The sequence below is a fragment of the Rattus norvegicus genome, chromosome 5 (assembly GCF_021556685.1).
Source record: "Rattus norvegicus strain SHRSP/BbbUtx chromosome 5, alternate assembly SHRSP_T2T, whole genome shotgun sequence".
In the NCBI taxonomy this organism is placed as follows: Eukaryota; Metazoa; Chordata; class Mammalia; order Rodentia; family Muridae; genus Rattus; species Rattus norvegicus.
Window position 1 is genome coordinate 85,410,248 of NC_141538.1, and position 14,345 is coordinate 85,424,592.

General features: G+C 45.6%; 1 protein-coding gene across 6 annotated transcripts in view; it reads right to left on the reverse strand.

Annotated features, from left to right (window-relative positions):
* Positions 1–13,441, reverse strand: part of Astn2 (astrotactin 2) — a 975,380-nt gene extending 961,939 nt beyond the window's left edge. For 5 of the 6 annotated variants that reach the window (XM_087659925.1, XM_087659924.1, XM_087659923.1 and 2 more), the window contains exon 1: positions 12,832–13,441. In XM_087659925.1, the coding sequence (XP_087516051.1) occupies positions 12,832–13,315 (484 nt within the window). In that variant the 5' untranslated portion in view covers positions 13,316–13,441. 6 annotated transcript variants of the gene reach the window in all.
* Positions 13,442–14,345: the final 904 nt, after the last annotated feature.

The window sequence follows — 14,345 nt, forward strand, 5'->3', positions numbered from 1 at the left end:
CTTGGGTAAGCCGGTTTGGTTGAGGGAATGTGAATTAAATTTACTACACATGTTAACATCAATTGACTGGTAGTGAGTGATGAAGTCTTGCATCCAGAAGGAATCTTGGAGCCATGACTAAGTGATTGATTAGCAACGTATCTCATGTATTTGGAAGTGGAAAGTGACAGTACGCCCACACATATTCTTCTTTCATCATTCATTCATTCTTTCTCTCAGCAAACATTTATGAACTGTCAACTGCATATTGGACATCACCCCAGGCCCCTGAAATTCTAGCAGTGGAGCAGCCTGAAAAATTTCTCCCGACAAAATATCCTGTGTGGCCCAATCCTCCTCAACTCCCTGGAGAAGCCTCTTGACATTTGCTTAATCCTGGCTGAGACCCAAATAGGGACTGTCATCTATTTGAAATCACAGAGCAAATGCAGAAGCAGAACCAGGGTTGTGTTCTGCAGTCAGAGTGTGCACTTCTCAGACTTGCAGAACCTGCTCTACCTTCTAATCCTTATTTCAGCCATTGCAAAGACACAGGCTCCCACACTACTCACCAGATCACTCTCCTCCCTCCCCTCCCATAATCCTGCTTTCTGCCCTCCTTCTGAGAGCCAGAGAGACTTTCTGTTCGCCCTCTGGAAGCAAGGAAGGAGGTGAATGGGGAGCCACTCTCTAGACGCCTTTGGAGTTTGGAGAGATGTTTTAAAGAGGCCAAGAGAACAAAAAGAAGAGAGAAGGTGAGGGGGGAGAGACAGTAGGAGGCCCAGTATTGGCAGACAAGTAATTGGGTACCTTGAGTGGTCAGCTTCTCCAGTCTCCCTCCCTAGAGGAAGCTAAAAGGAACAAAACTGAAGAAGGTTTTCCCACAAATTAGTGAGAGTGGACTTGAAAACTCCAGTCACACCTGGGCTCAGAGCTTAGGGTTTGATCTTAGAGGCCCCATAAAGGAAGCGAAGTGAGAAAGGACTAAGGTTTCAGCAGGATACAGTTATAGCCTCAGCAGCTCTCAGAGGGAACCCTCTCCCTCCAGGGCTCCTGCAGAAGCCTATAGCCGAGAAGAGCTTCACAGATGATTTCATTCAATCACATCACATTAAAGAGAGAGAGATAGCCCAGAAATGAAGTGAGGCTTTATAGTAACATCAAGCAGAATGGGTATCAACTCAAGACTAACTGCACATGACCTCATCACCCACCCACTGGTTTTTATGAGAGCTTTATCCACAGGGCTTCCTGGTATGCAGAAACTTTACCCCATTCCTGTACATTTCAGTCAGCACACATATACATACTGTCCTGAATTTCAAGTCTCCCAAAGCAAAAGGGCACACAAAATCCTCCTTACCTCTGGAAATTGCTGAGTCAAGATTTTTTATGGTATAGAAAGTACAGAGAAGGAAATGAATACTTTGGCTAGGGAGAAGATCTTAAAGAAGGTAATAATTGAGTTTTGTGAGCTAAAGAAAAAATGGTAGATGTTGAACTAGGAAGAAGGCAAATTATTTAAGATTTTGTGGACCATGAAAGGGAATTAGGAATTTTATCTTAAGAGTAATTGGAGGCTTTAAACAAGGAAGTAGCAAGAAGCAATTTGCTTCCTGGAAAAGATTTCTCTGGCTACTTTGCAGCAGGGGGTGGCCAGCCTTTTACATAAAGAACAATTAGTAAATATTTTCAGCTTTACCAGCCAGCCAAAGAGCAATAATGGCCACATACTACACAGAAACAAATCGGTGTGGCTCTGTCCCAGCACATTCAGTTTTATGGTCACAGGAATCACAGTCCCATATCACTGTCATGTCAGTACATGTTGGTTTGTTTCTGATTTTCAACCTTATTTCTGACGAGTTAATCAGATTATAGGCTATTCAAATTCAAGTAAAGCAACTCAATTGGCCCGTGAGCCATGGGTTCCAATGACAAAAGAAAGAGAAAGTATCAGAAGACCAGCGGGGAGACTAATGTTGGGGTGGGTGTGGTTTGAACATAGGTGACAGCATTGGCAAATATGAGAGATGAATTATCCAAAGTCATTTTACAAGTAAAATTTTCTAGAGGATTAGCTGTTTAAAAAACACGAGTCAAGGAAAGAGAGGTGAGGTGATTCTTTAGTTTAGATTACTGGTATCATGAGATGGGGAGGTCCAGATTAAGTGAGTTTAGAGACCAAATCCCATAGTACCACTGTGTTCTCCTACAAGAATAAAAACACCGAGCTTTAAGGTTTCTGAATAAGATGTATTCTGCCTACTCCTATTTAGGTTTTAGGTAACTACTGAGAGAATATTACCATTGATATGTTCCAAATACTGCCTGTGACTTGTTAATAGGAAATGAATATTCACCCATCCTTCATCTAACTCAAGCTTACTTCAACACTTTGTATTGTTATTGCCACATGTAGCAATCATACCAGGTAGGTATAAGCATCCCAGGGGGAATAAATCTTTCTAAGTGCAAGGAAAGAGAAAGAAACAAGGTATCTCTAAAGAAGCAATAGTGATAAAGTGTGTTCTAGGAGAAGAGGGAGTGGCACTTCCACTCTAAGGTCAATAATTCAGCCATGTTTACATCATCAGCGAGGATATGGCCTCAGGTGAGACAAGGAATATCAGAAGGTCAGCTGAAGTCATGCACAAGCCAGGGCATCTCAGGAATCCCTCCGTTGGACATGTCATATCAGTACCTTGTGCTGACTTGACCCTCTTGCCCCAGCAATTCTTTCCTTGAAACTCGGGTTGCACTGTAACTCACACGCGATGCTAACCTCACATACATGCACACATACACACAAAAAGCTTAAGTTAAATGATCCTTTTCTCTATACAAATCTTGGGAGCTTGGGAGGCTGCTGCAGACTGTGAAAGCCTTAAGAGGAGAAGTCCAGGTAATTGGAACACAGACAGCATACATTAGGCAGGCAGCCTCTCCTCAGGATGCCTAGATGGAGTGCTGTCCATATGGAAGGCATCAGGAAGCCCTGAACTGGTCAAAGGATCAGTGCTACTGGATAGATACTTTCCCTTTGACACCTGGCTTTCACTTAGCCATCAAGGAAAGCAGACATATCCTATGCCTTTCCTTGACATCCCACCCCCTTCCTTCCTCCACCCACAAGCACCACTGAAATGATTCCCCCAAATGCAGCTATTACTGTGACTGGAAATCTCTTTCCTGCTGATTCTGCTAATGGAAATGTTCCTTTCTTCTCAGCTGCTTGCAAAGCCACTTGTGACTTCCTTGTGTGCCCGAGAGTAAGGCTCTGTCAGCCAGCCACCACCAGAAGGCAGAGAAATATCCCCCTCCTACTACACCAACATTCACCAGCCTTAGACTCACTGTCTCCGTGCTTCTCTGCCTAAAGTGTCCTCAGACAACCCCAGAATTCCCTCTTGCCCCCACCTCCCCATAGCTGGCAGAGATCAATGGCCAGTTTCATTCTTTTGTGCCTTACTGACAGAGGAAGAGGGAGGGAGAGGAGAGGCATAGGCAGTGAATCCAGACATCGAAAGAGGAGGGAATAACAGGAGTCTACATTCACAATTTATTCATACCTCTACCTCCTCTCCTCACCACAAATCAAATCAAAACAAAACAATAAAGATCCCAGGTGGCAAAGAAGCATGAAACATGCTGGGCTATGCTGGGCACTCGGGGTCTCTTTAGAATCCTAAGACTTAATGTAAGTAAAACTTGTACACAGTTCTGGGTCCAGACTAATGGTTAGCTTATGGAGAGTTCACCAAAACAAAACAGCAAACAAACCCACACACATGATTGCTGTATTCCATTCACTTTATTGATAAGTAAGCAGAGACTGACTTATAGAGATGGCAGATATAAGTCCTAGCTTAGATATGAGTGCCTTGGAGATTTTGTATCAGGTTTTAGATAGAAAATGTACCAAAATGGGTACATGTTTCACTTCAGCTCACTGCTCTTCCGTCAGAGATACACTGGATTCCATAAAGGTTATTGGAACATGAATATCTCTTTGCTAATTCAATGAAGGATCTATTTGCCTGGAACTCAAAAAAGGCATATTATCTCATTCTGATATTCTAGAAGAGCACATATTATTTGATGTTTATAGCAGTCTAATATGTGATATTTTGTGCCTAAAATCCCACAGGCATCCAACTTTCAAGGTAGAAAATAGAAAAAATTGCATAATACTGCTAAAAAGCACAAGAATTAAACAAAGTTTGAAATCAGAGTTGAACAGAGGAATGACAAGAAAGTGTAACCAGATAAAAGTCAACTATGTACCTCAAATACCAGACATACTCACCATTGCTAGAAAGAGAACATCAAACTTCTATAAATTCCTGCAATGACAAAGTCAAAAGTCTTCTATAAGGCTGTACATAGCATAAAAGTGGGACATTCCCAATAAATGGGAGAATGGAAAGGCTTGGAGGATGAGGGAAAAAGGAAGACTGTAAGAAAGAAGAGAAGAGAAGAAAGGAGGGAGGTACCTCAGGAGACACAAAAGAAATGGAGTTTGCAATTCAATCAAGTTTATTGATGGCAGGAACATCCAGAGAATATGAAACAAGGCTCAATGCTCAATGCAAAAAAAGTACTGGGCTCTCTCTCTCTCTCTCTCTCTCTCTCTCTCTCTCTCTCTCTCTCTCTCTTTTCCTCCCTCCCCCCCCTCACACACACACAGACGGGGGGTGGGGAGGGAGAGGGAGAGAGACAGAGAGATGGTGTTTCCTATGGAGATGCTAATTCAGCTACCTGTAGGACAGAAACTAAGTGCTTAGTTCCCCTGGACCTGTAAAGACACTCATACAACAACTCCTATATGCTGAAACTTCTTGGTAATGAGTAGTAGTGAGAAGTAACAAGAAGTAAAATATGGTGGACAAAGAGACCAAAATTTCACAGTTCCCCTGATTTGTGCAGCCAGCAAGGCAGAGAAAATGCAGAAACCAAAGAACCAGGCAGAACTGGGTTTATAGGTTTATAATTGCTATACAGTCTTGAGTGTGTTTCTTAGCTTCTCTGAGGTCTATGCTTGCTTGGATCACACACAAACCACATTTGTCATTCAACACTGCGAAACACTTAAAACAGTAGCAGACAGCCAGTGTTACATGGAGCATAGTTATTGACAGTAGATGGTCACAATTTCTAGGATAAGGTTAGTTACTTGACACTATTAGATTTTTAATTCTTTCATCCTTGACTGCCTGGTGGTTGCCCTTCCCTAAAGAAGGAGGATGACACATTGGATTAAGAAGTCAGTACATATAGGATCTGATATCTGCCATGCCATTGACTTGTTTTCTTCTTCTGACACTTAATATCTCAGAACTTGTTAAACATGTTATCTTCCTAAATGTCCAGTTCCTTGCCAGGTCATGTGTGATTTGGCTCCTGACTACCACCTTTGCCCATCTCATTTCAACTTCATTGAATATCCCAGGATGTGTGTTGAATTACCCAGGTGTGATCTTGAATTGGGTCTTTCAGGGACTACTTACTCTCTGCTTACAATATTCCTTCTTAGATTTTTCGGGAGATAATTCATTTCTCCTAAGCATTTACTCCAATCTCACATTTTTAATAAACTACTCACTCTATGATATTTTATATTAAAACTAAGTCCCTCATCTCAGAATACTGAATGCTTTTTTCTTCTTTTATTTGTTTACTCTGTATAGAACTTGTATCTTTCATATACTTTAGAATTTACTTTTCACATATAACTTTGTTGTCTTTGAACACAGGTACATAATCATATACAAACATGGAAGATAAGTCTCCTGAATGCAGTGGTCCATGTAATTGACTCATACATATCCCATGATCCCAGGGAAGTCAGGCATGTCAAAGTGCTTGATAACTTTCCAAGGACTTACTGTTGTCATGTTGTTGTTTATATTGACAGGGAATGGTCAATGCTGAGGCAAAGCGATCAGGAAAGGCTTCATTGAAAATTTGGCATTAGAATTCAGTCTTACAATGAAAGGTGAGAAGGGATTTTCTAAGGGTGGTGGTTAGGCATTTATAGATTGAATGGGAACTATGGTCTAAGAGTAAGAACAAAATGCCAGGTGGAAAGACCCCTTATATTTGGAAGGGTTATAAAATCAAGTGGATATAAGAGACTACGGAGAAAAGACTTGTAGGGGCAAACAAGTGAGTTGTGTACTGGAATTGCAGCACAGCGATGTGTTGCTGTGCCCAAAATGCTCCTTACCAAGGGAACAGAGAAAGTTCTTCCCTCTGCTCATTAAAATCTTATACGTGTATAATGTCCTCCCCAATCTCAACTTACAGACTTAGCTGAATATACATTCTAGCATGGAGAGGTGAAACTTCAGATTTCTCAGTCTTGAACGTAGCATTTCTGTGGACAATGCTTATCCTTTTTCCATTCTAAAGAGAAATCTTTCTGGAGGTTGCTGTCCAAAATAACTGCCTACAGTAGAAAAAAAGCAGTTGAAAGCAGACAGCATGTAGCGGCAGGCAGAGCAAGCCCTGCCAAGCACTGCTGTCTGCTTCCTCGTGGGGCAGAAAACTGTTTGCTCTGTTGTAGGGAAGGGAAAACCAGTTCTTACTATAGTTAATCTTCTGTTGCCACTAGCTGGTCAGGAAGAGAACTAAGGGAAGTGCCAGCACAGCAAACTAAGCCTGTGTGCCTGCTGAAACCCAACTACAAATATGACCATCCCCTTTTCAGAGAAGAACAGGCCTCTCCTGACCACCCTCTAAAGAAAAATTCCCTTTTCTTTACCCAGGACAAAAATTCACCAACTGACAGGACTGTTTTGGAAAGATTGGAACCAGCCAACTGGATATTTGGACAGAAAACAAATCCAATTTCCCTAAGAATATTTTTCCCCTTGAGGGTTATATTTATTTACTTTTATGACAGAAAAGGAGAAGAGACCAGTATACTTTATGATGATCAACAACACTGCATTCACTGAGATGTATCAAAGTTAGTCCTCTAACCTTAAGAGGTCTAGCATTATGAGGCAGAATGTGAAATTTAAGAGCTCTGGGGTAAGCAAGGATCTTTGGATTTAACTCGTTCGTTCCTTTGTCCAGGCCCGAGTCTTGCTACATAACATCGAAACAGTGGACTCAATGCATTCTGAGAGTTTGTAATCAAAGGAGACAACAAGATAACAGTTGCAGGACATCACTTAAGAGGTCACTGCCAGTTTCCAGGCCTCCTTCTCTCAGAACACATGTCCATGTCCTCTGAAATCAGATAAGACCAGTGGTACATTAAACAAGGGGATGAGAAGATTTTTCAAGAAGCCTAGTCACCATTTCTACCACAATTAAGCTCTGGGTCACACTAAAGCCAACACAGGTCTGCTATTTCATTACTGTTACCACCATCATGACCAACACCACTACCATCACCACCACCACCACCACCACAACCCACAATGCACACACATACAGCACCTCAGACATCAAATCTAGATGACGTGGACTGAAGAGAAAAGGGACCTTCCATTCTCCCTACCCCATTCCCTTCTCTGTTTCATGGGACTCTCTGATAGCAGACAATGAATTTCTCTTTGCCTTAGAGTGTTAAATGGGTTTCATTAGCTTTGAGCTGGAAAGAAGTTGGGTAGAGTGTAGGAAAAAAAGGGCAGAAAAGGAAAGAAATAAAACATACAAATCAAAAGCTCAGTTAACACAGCTGTTCTACTGCAGCCTACAAAAACTGGTTACAATTATCCCCCATCACAGAAGGATGGCCACTGATATTTGATTGTTACCTAAACATATCACTTAATTACAGATCTAGCACACACATTGCTTGAAACATAGCATTATTTTGAGATAGCCCCACCCCCTTTTCTCTACCAGAATCTCTCCCAACTGAACAATAGAATTGATATTACCAAATATTCTGGAGTCAGGATTCTCTTCTTGAGACATAGCTTACTTGTAACCACTGTTCCTCCTTCCAAATAAAGGGTATGGATCTTTAGAATCAAACCAGAAACGTGAAAACAGACACATAGTCTCTATGGCCAAATGTCCGCTTTCTAATGTTTGAACAAAAGCTGCTAGTTCTCTGTGAACAGTGACCTCATCATCTTCCAGCATGTTTGTACTATAACCTTGGGGTCAGCACATGAGCTGCTGGACAGCTCCCCCCAGCCTTGGTCTACTTTCTATCTTTGCCTTTCAGAGATTTTTAAAATAAGACTTCCCACAAAAGCACAGATTCCTCATTGTGAACTGGTGACATTTGAAGGAAACTTCTTCAGCTCTCTGTGAACTGTTCTCTGATTAAATTCTCTCCTCACAACCACCCTCAGTTAGGGGCCTAATCCTTTAACCCACCTTTGAGTATCAATTTCTATGAAGACTTCCAAAAACTGTCACTAGACTGATCATTGGACTGACCACCTTATCATTTTATATCATATATTTCTCTTCTACCTAAGCTGACCAATTTTTTGCAAGGAACATCCTTTCAGGGGTCCAGCCATAGAATTTGGCATAAGACATACTTATGTAGGTGTATTTAAAGATAGACTCAAGGACTGTGTCTTTCTTCACATCCCTACTGGCTATATATTGCATTGTTCTGTCAGTTTTGCACAGTAGAATAAATTAACACAGAAATCATGTTTACTCAGATTTACCACTTTTTCTTCTCCTTTGGCTAAATCAGGACAGGTTGTAAACAGTGTGGCTTGTTGACTATCATGAACAGAAGAAAGGATTACATCTTCCTATCCATGGACATGAAAGTTAAATCCAGGTGCAGACTGCAGGGTTGCCTGGCAGTGGACAAGGACTGGGTGAACACAGGTTCACCTCAGAAGCCCTTCTATCCTTACCAACACCCCCATGTTACCAACAATGGAAAACAAAGTGAGAAGCACGAGGAGTGAGTCAAAGTGGCAGAGTAGGTCAGAGCACTTCAACTTCATAGAAGCTTTACACTAAAGAATTATTTTAGGTCTCATCTACCCACTCATATTAAAGCACAAAGAATTGAATTTCTGGAGGGATAAATGACCTATTCAAGGTCACAGTGAACATGGCAGAGATTACTAGATCCTGTCACTAAGTTCCCATGCTACATTTTAACACTCAAATTCCCTTCAAATTTCCTTCTACAATCTTCAGAGCACATGAGCCCAATTTTTTTCTGCTATGGAAAGTGTCCAGAAATTTCCTCAAATCTATAGATAAGTCTTTCTTCCCTGGTGTCACATCATCTCCATATTCATAGGAACCAGGAAGCAGTATGCTATTGACAGCCCGGAATCCCAGGACTTAATTATTTAATTCAAGTATCACTTTCAAACCCTCCTATTCAGCTCACAGACAGAGTGGTGATTCCTACAGAGATGGTTTTCATCTTGCTGATGCCTAGACTGTCTCTCTATCCAATACCTTGCCCAATATAAATAGCACATTTTGTTCAGAATGCCAGCTTGACAATTGCCAAGAATATAAAGATTCAAAAGATTAGGATCCCAGTTCCAGTTCTACACTTACTTACAGTTCCACTTTCTACTGGAACCTCTAAGAATGCATCCTCATCTATCAAATGGGATTACAGTTGTTCGTTCCCCATATTATTTTGTGTGAGTTAATAATACATGGCAAGAATAAAATTCTCAGCAGGACATTAAAGATTCAATAACTACTTGCTATTCCTTGATCACTTTTAGGGACATTTTACTTTGTCAATGCCATTGACATAATCAGATTCAAAGTAAGAGGCCCAGACATTGAAACTTAGGAGAATTTTCACATCTAAAATGAACGCCCTTCTATAGAATGCAGTTTGATTTAATGGGAGGGTGTAGATACAAAAAGGAAGGCATCCAAAGAAAAAGAGTTCCACCCCTCAAGAATCGTCAATAGCAAAGCTAATAAGTCTAAGAAGAAGAAACCAGACTGGAATAAGATGACTTTAGTGAATGAGGATGCTAGAAAATGTGTGCAGAGAGTTATACTAAGAGTCCCTAACTAAGTTTTTGTACTTTTGCAACCGTTAATACAATTAGCAACTCTGAGTCCAGGACCCAAGTAATGGCAGGGAAGGCTTTTCTAGACAGCATCATCCCCTAGTGGTGGCTCCACACTCCCCACTAGTGGCAGGATTTGAGTCCCAATTTTGTACACACAGCTGTCACCCCTTCCTAAAAGGACAAAGTTGTGGCAAAAAATCTAGCCTAAAGGTTCAGAAACAAATGCTAGACAGCAGGAATAAAGGTCCAGAGGTGCACTGGGGCTGCCTCAGAAGCTTGGTTAGAGGTGAGCATAAATAGCCCACACTGCCCACCCCCTCCTGGTGCTACCACCAGCCCTCATTGCCAGCCAGCCTGGCCCTCTACAAGCTCATTGTGCACTCCATGTTTACATGCAAACAGTCTAAGACCAACACAAATAAAAAGCCCACGTCTCCCTACACAGCTCCTGCTATACCCTGCCATCTGCTGAGTACCTCGCTAGCCAAATCCCTGTCGGGAGCTCTTGAGCTGCCAATGCAGGACTCTGGGGTGGAAAGAGGGGTGGAGGTGGAACCTAATTCTCTGTGTGGGTCCAAAAATGCTTAGTACAGCCAAAGAGGCAAGTATCGGGTCATTCGGGGGGTGGGGCAGAAAGTCACCAGTCACCCAGCTCCTGGCAGCTGTGCATCAGGGGAAGTTTCCAAATGGACGGTATCAGAGACTCTCAAGCTTATTCTGAAAGGCTCAAAACTTCCAGTTCAGGATTCTGCTGACTCCTACTGAGGCACCCATTCTCTTGAAAGCCAATGTTTAAAATGGCACAAACTGCTGGCTCCAAGAATTTTGGGGAACTTCTATAGCTAACTGGCCCTTATACACACATTCAATAAACTGAATGCTCTGGAGTTTTGACAGTGCAGGCACTACTCACAGGCCGGCATTCCTCCCTCACTTGGATAGATATTTAGAAGACTCTCCACTCCTGGCATCTCATAATATCTCAAAGGGAGATATATCAGAATGGAGGGAAAGGGGCCCTATTGAAATAGGTGAGGATCGCTTTTGTGTATTGGAAGAAAGCACAACTACATGCACTCCACCAATGCGAGTTAATGTTGAACCTGAGGGAGCTTGGTGCCCTCCAGAACACTACCTAGATCCTTATGTATCCTTTGACTTGGATATGAACAGCATGGGTGCACATAAGAAAGACGACTGTGAACTTGTGTGCATGCGTCTATGCGTAATTTTCAAGGGGAGGGAGGGAGGGAGGGAGGGAGAGAGGGAGAGGGAGAGAGGGAGAGGGAGAGGGAGAGAGAGAGAGAGAGAGAGAGAGAGAGAGAGAGAGAGAGAGAGAGAGAAATTGTGCTGCACTCCAGATACACTGCCACAGGAAGTTCCCTGGGCACCCACCAGTAGTTCTCCTGCTTTGCCTCCTCCAGAAAGCTCAGCACACTCCAGTAACAGTCAGAAAAGCACAGTGCCCTCAAACCTAGTGGTTGGCTTGGCTGCTGGCTAGAATGCGTAAAGGAGAGCCAAAACGAAAGGGAAAGGAGGGAGGTATCAGAAAATACGAAAAGCACCAGAATTCCCAGAATAGTGAAATCTATTCCATTACTCTGCAAGGCTTTTGCAGAAAGCGAAGAGTTAACCTCGGAGGTTCTGGGCTGGCTCCTAACTGTGCCAGCCTCAGAAGCCCGCCACTTCGCGACACTGGGACAAGATTCAGATGCCCCCGACCCCCAAAAACATGGATTCTGAAGAAGCGTTTTCACGGGAGCCCTTGGCGCCTCTCCCGCACTGTTTTTTTGGCCTGACTCCGACAACCAATCGGGCCCCGCGTCCCCAAGAGGGGTGGGGAGGGCGAGCGAGCAGCGAGCGCGGGAGAGCTAAGGGGAGCAACATTTTTGTAAACGCTTTCTGAGATAATTAAGCTATCAATTACCCGGGTGGGAAATCAGCCGCGCTTCCCACAGCTCCACGGAAGGGCCGACTCCTCCGGGATTCGCGCTGGGAATCAGCAGGCGGCAAGCTGCTGGCGAACTTTCTGATTAACTTTTCTATTTGAGCCCCCTACCCCCACCGGTCTCCTCTTCTGTCCTTTTTCTTGCCTTTATAATTATTAGCCCAGTAAGTGAACAGTGATAACAAGCCTACTCGCTACTAGGAGTAATGGGGAAAGGAGAAGGTGACAAGAATATAGGGATGGAGGGAGAATCTAAAAGTGGAAATCTTGAGCTCAGAACCTGAGTCCCCAAACATCAACTCAGTAGATTCCAGACCCAATTTACAGAAGGTCAAAACCGAAGCTCAGAGGGGAAACGACTTAGCCAAGGTCACCAAGCCGGTGAGAAGGGAAGCTTTTGAGGACTGGGTCTTTTTCTTGTTCACGTAGCCACTCTGAATTGATCCTAAGAAAACCGGTCCGGAAGGGCAGAATCCACAACTCAAGATCAGAGAGAGGGGGCGGACAACTGGAGCTGTCCAGAGGAGCTGTGCGCGGCGTGACCGTGAACTGGTTTCAGGACAAGGGTCTTCCTTGCCCAGTCCCTGGTTAGAGCACACAGAGCGACTTGGGGTCTCCAGCGTCCGGGATGCAAGGGGCGGAGCTCACAGAATGGATTGCAAAACTGAGAGCCAGGTCCCTGCTGCGGGATCCTTGGCACGCCCCCGGGCTCCCAGAGCGCGCGCTCCAGAACCTCCTGCCCCACACTCCTTTACAACCACCTGTGCGCCCTCAGGGCCCCTCGGCTGCCCTTTGCCAACCCTAACAGGGCAGCCTGGAGCGGGGATCCCCAGGGCGCCCCCACCCGTCCGGCATCACTTAGGGGTTCTGGGTTTCTTGGGACTCCGCGTGTGCGGTGCCTACCCTTACCCAGGGTGAAGAAGGGCAGCTCGGTGTTGTCCAGGTCATCTTGTACCGCGATGCGCCCAGGGAGCTCGTTACGCACAAAGAGCAGGAGACGAGACTCCGCGGCTGTACCGGCTGAACCCGCGGAGCCCGGGGACGCGGCGGCAGCAGCGGCGGCAGCAGCAGAAGCTCCGGCCCCGGCTCCGGTCCCGGCCCCAGCCCCGGCCGCGGCCCCGGCGCGGGCACCGCTCCAGCCGATGTCGCTTTCCCGCAGAGCGGGCAGCGTGGATACCGTGACAGTCTTGAGCCGGCATGGGCTGTCGGGCTCCCGCGAGGCGGCGGCGGCGGTGGCGCCGGCCAGCAACGGCGGCGGCGGCAGCAAGAGCAGAAACAGCAACAGCAGCGGCAGTGGCGGTGGCGACGGCGGCCCCGGGTGGAAGCGGAGCCTCGGCCGCCCCCGAAGCCCCAAGCCGGGGCCCGGGCTGCGCCGGGCGCCGGCGGCAGCCATGGCGGGAGGGGCTGCGGTGCTGCGGGCGGTGGTGACGGTAGAGAAGAAGGAAGAAGAAGCAGCGGTGGAGACAGCGGACACTGAAGCGAACCAGGACGCCCGAGCTAAGGAGCCTAGAGAGCCACTAGCCAGCAGCCCCCAGCTCGGGGCTCCGCCTCCCGATCAGCCCTGGACCGCCCCCCCGCGCCGCCTCCCCGCGCCCCGCCGCCGGCCCCCCCTTCGCCCGCTCCCCTGGCAGACCCTGAGCTTTTCGGAGGCTCCGCCTGGCTTCGTACAGGTCCCAATAGCTCCCTCCCCTTTCTCAGGATTCCCCTAAAGCCTCCTGCACAGGGTTTTCAGCTCCAACACCCTTCTCTAAAATTCTTTACACTTAGGGGCCCCTCTTGTGTCTCCTCTAATCTCTCTTGAGTCAAATCAATTGCCTTAGCTTCACTCCACCCTTGGTTCAAGCGCCAGTGTTCCCAAGGAAGCGTAGACCCTAGCAAAGCCTTGTCCAAAGCCAGGCCTTCCTGCGTGTTGAGTGCTCCTCTGGATAGCCAAGCCAACTTTCTCTTCCCCGCATCAATCTCAAGAGTAAGTCCCTTCCATCTTCTACCCTGTCCTGTCTTCTGAAATAAGTTCCCAAAGGCATCAAGAAAGCCTCCCCAACCACTTGTCTGAAATCTCACTACTAGGAGGACTGCCCCTCACTTCTCTCTCCAGGTCCAGCTTGTTGCCTTGAAGGCTGGTGAACACAGAAGCTTTGAACTTGCTCCCCAATACCCTCCCCATCAGTTTACTCCAGCAGGGCTACTGTGGCCCTTAGCTGCTTCCATTCAAGTCAGGCAATCCGCACAGGCACTTACACTCCGGATCCCTGCTCTAAGCTAGGAGCCAGCCGCTCTACTTGACTGCTTCTAATCTCAGTGAGAAATTCCTGAAAAGGGTGCTAGGAAGAGACCTTTCCTGGCTCCGTAGGCTTCTGGGTCTTTTCCCAGTTCCCTCAGGAAAAGCTGTTCATTCACACACACACACACACACACACACACAC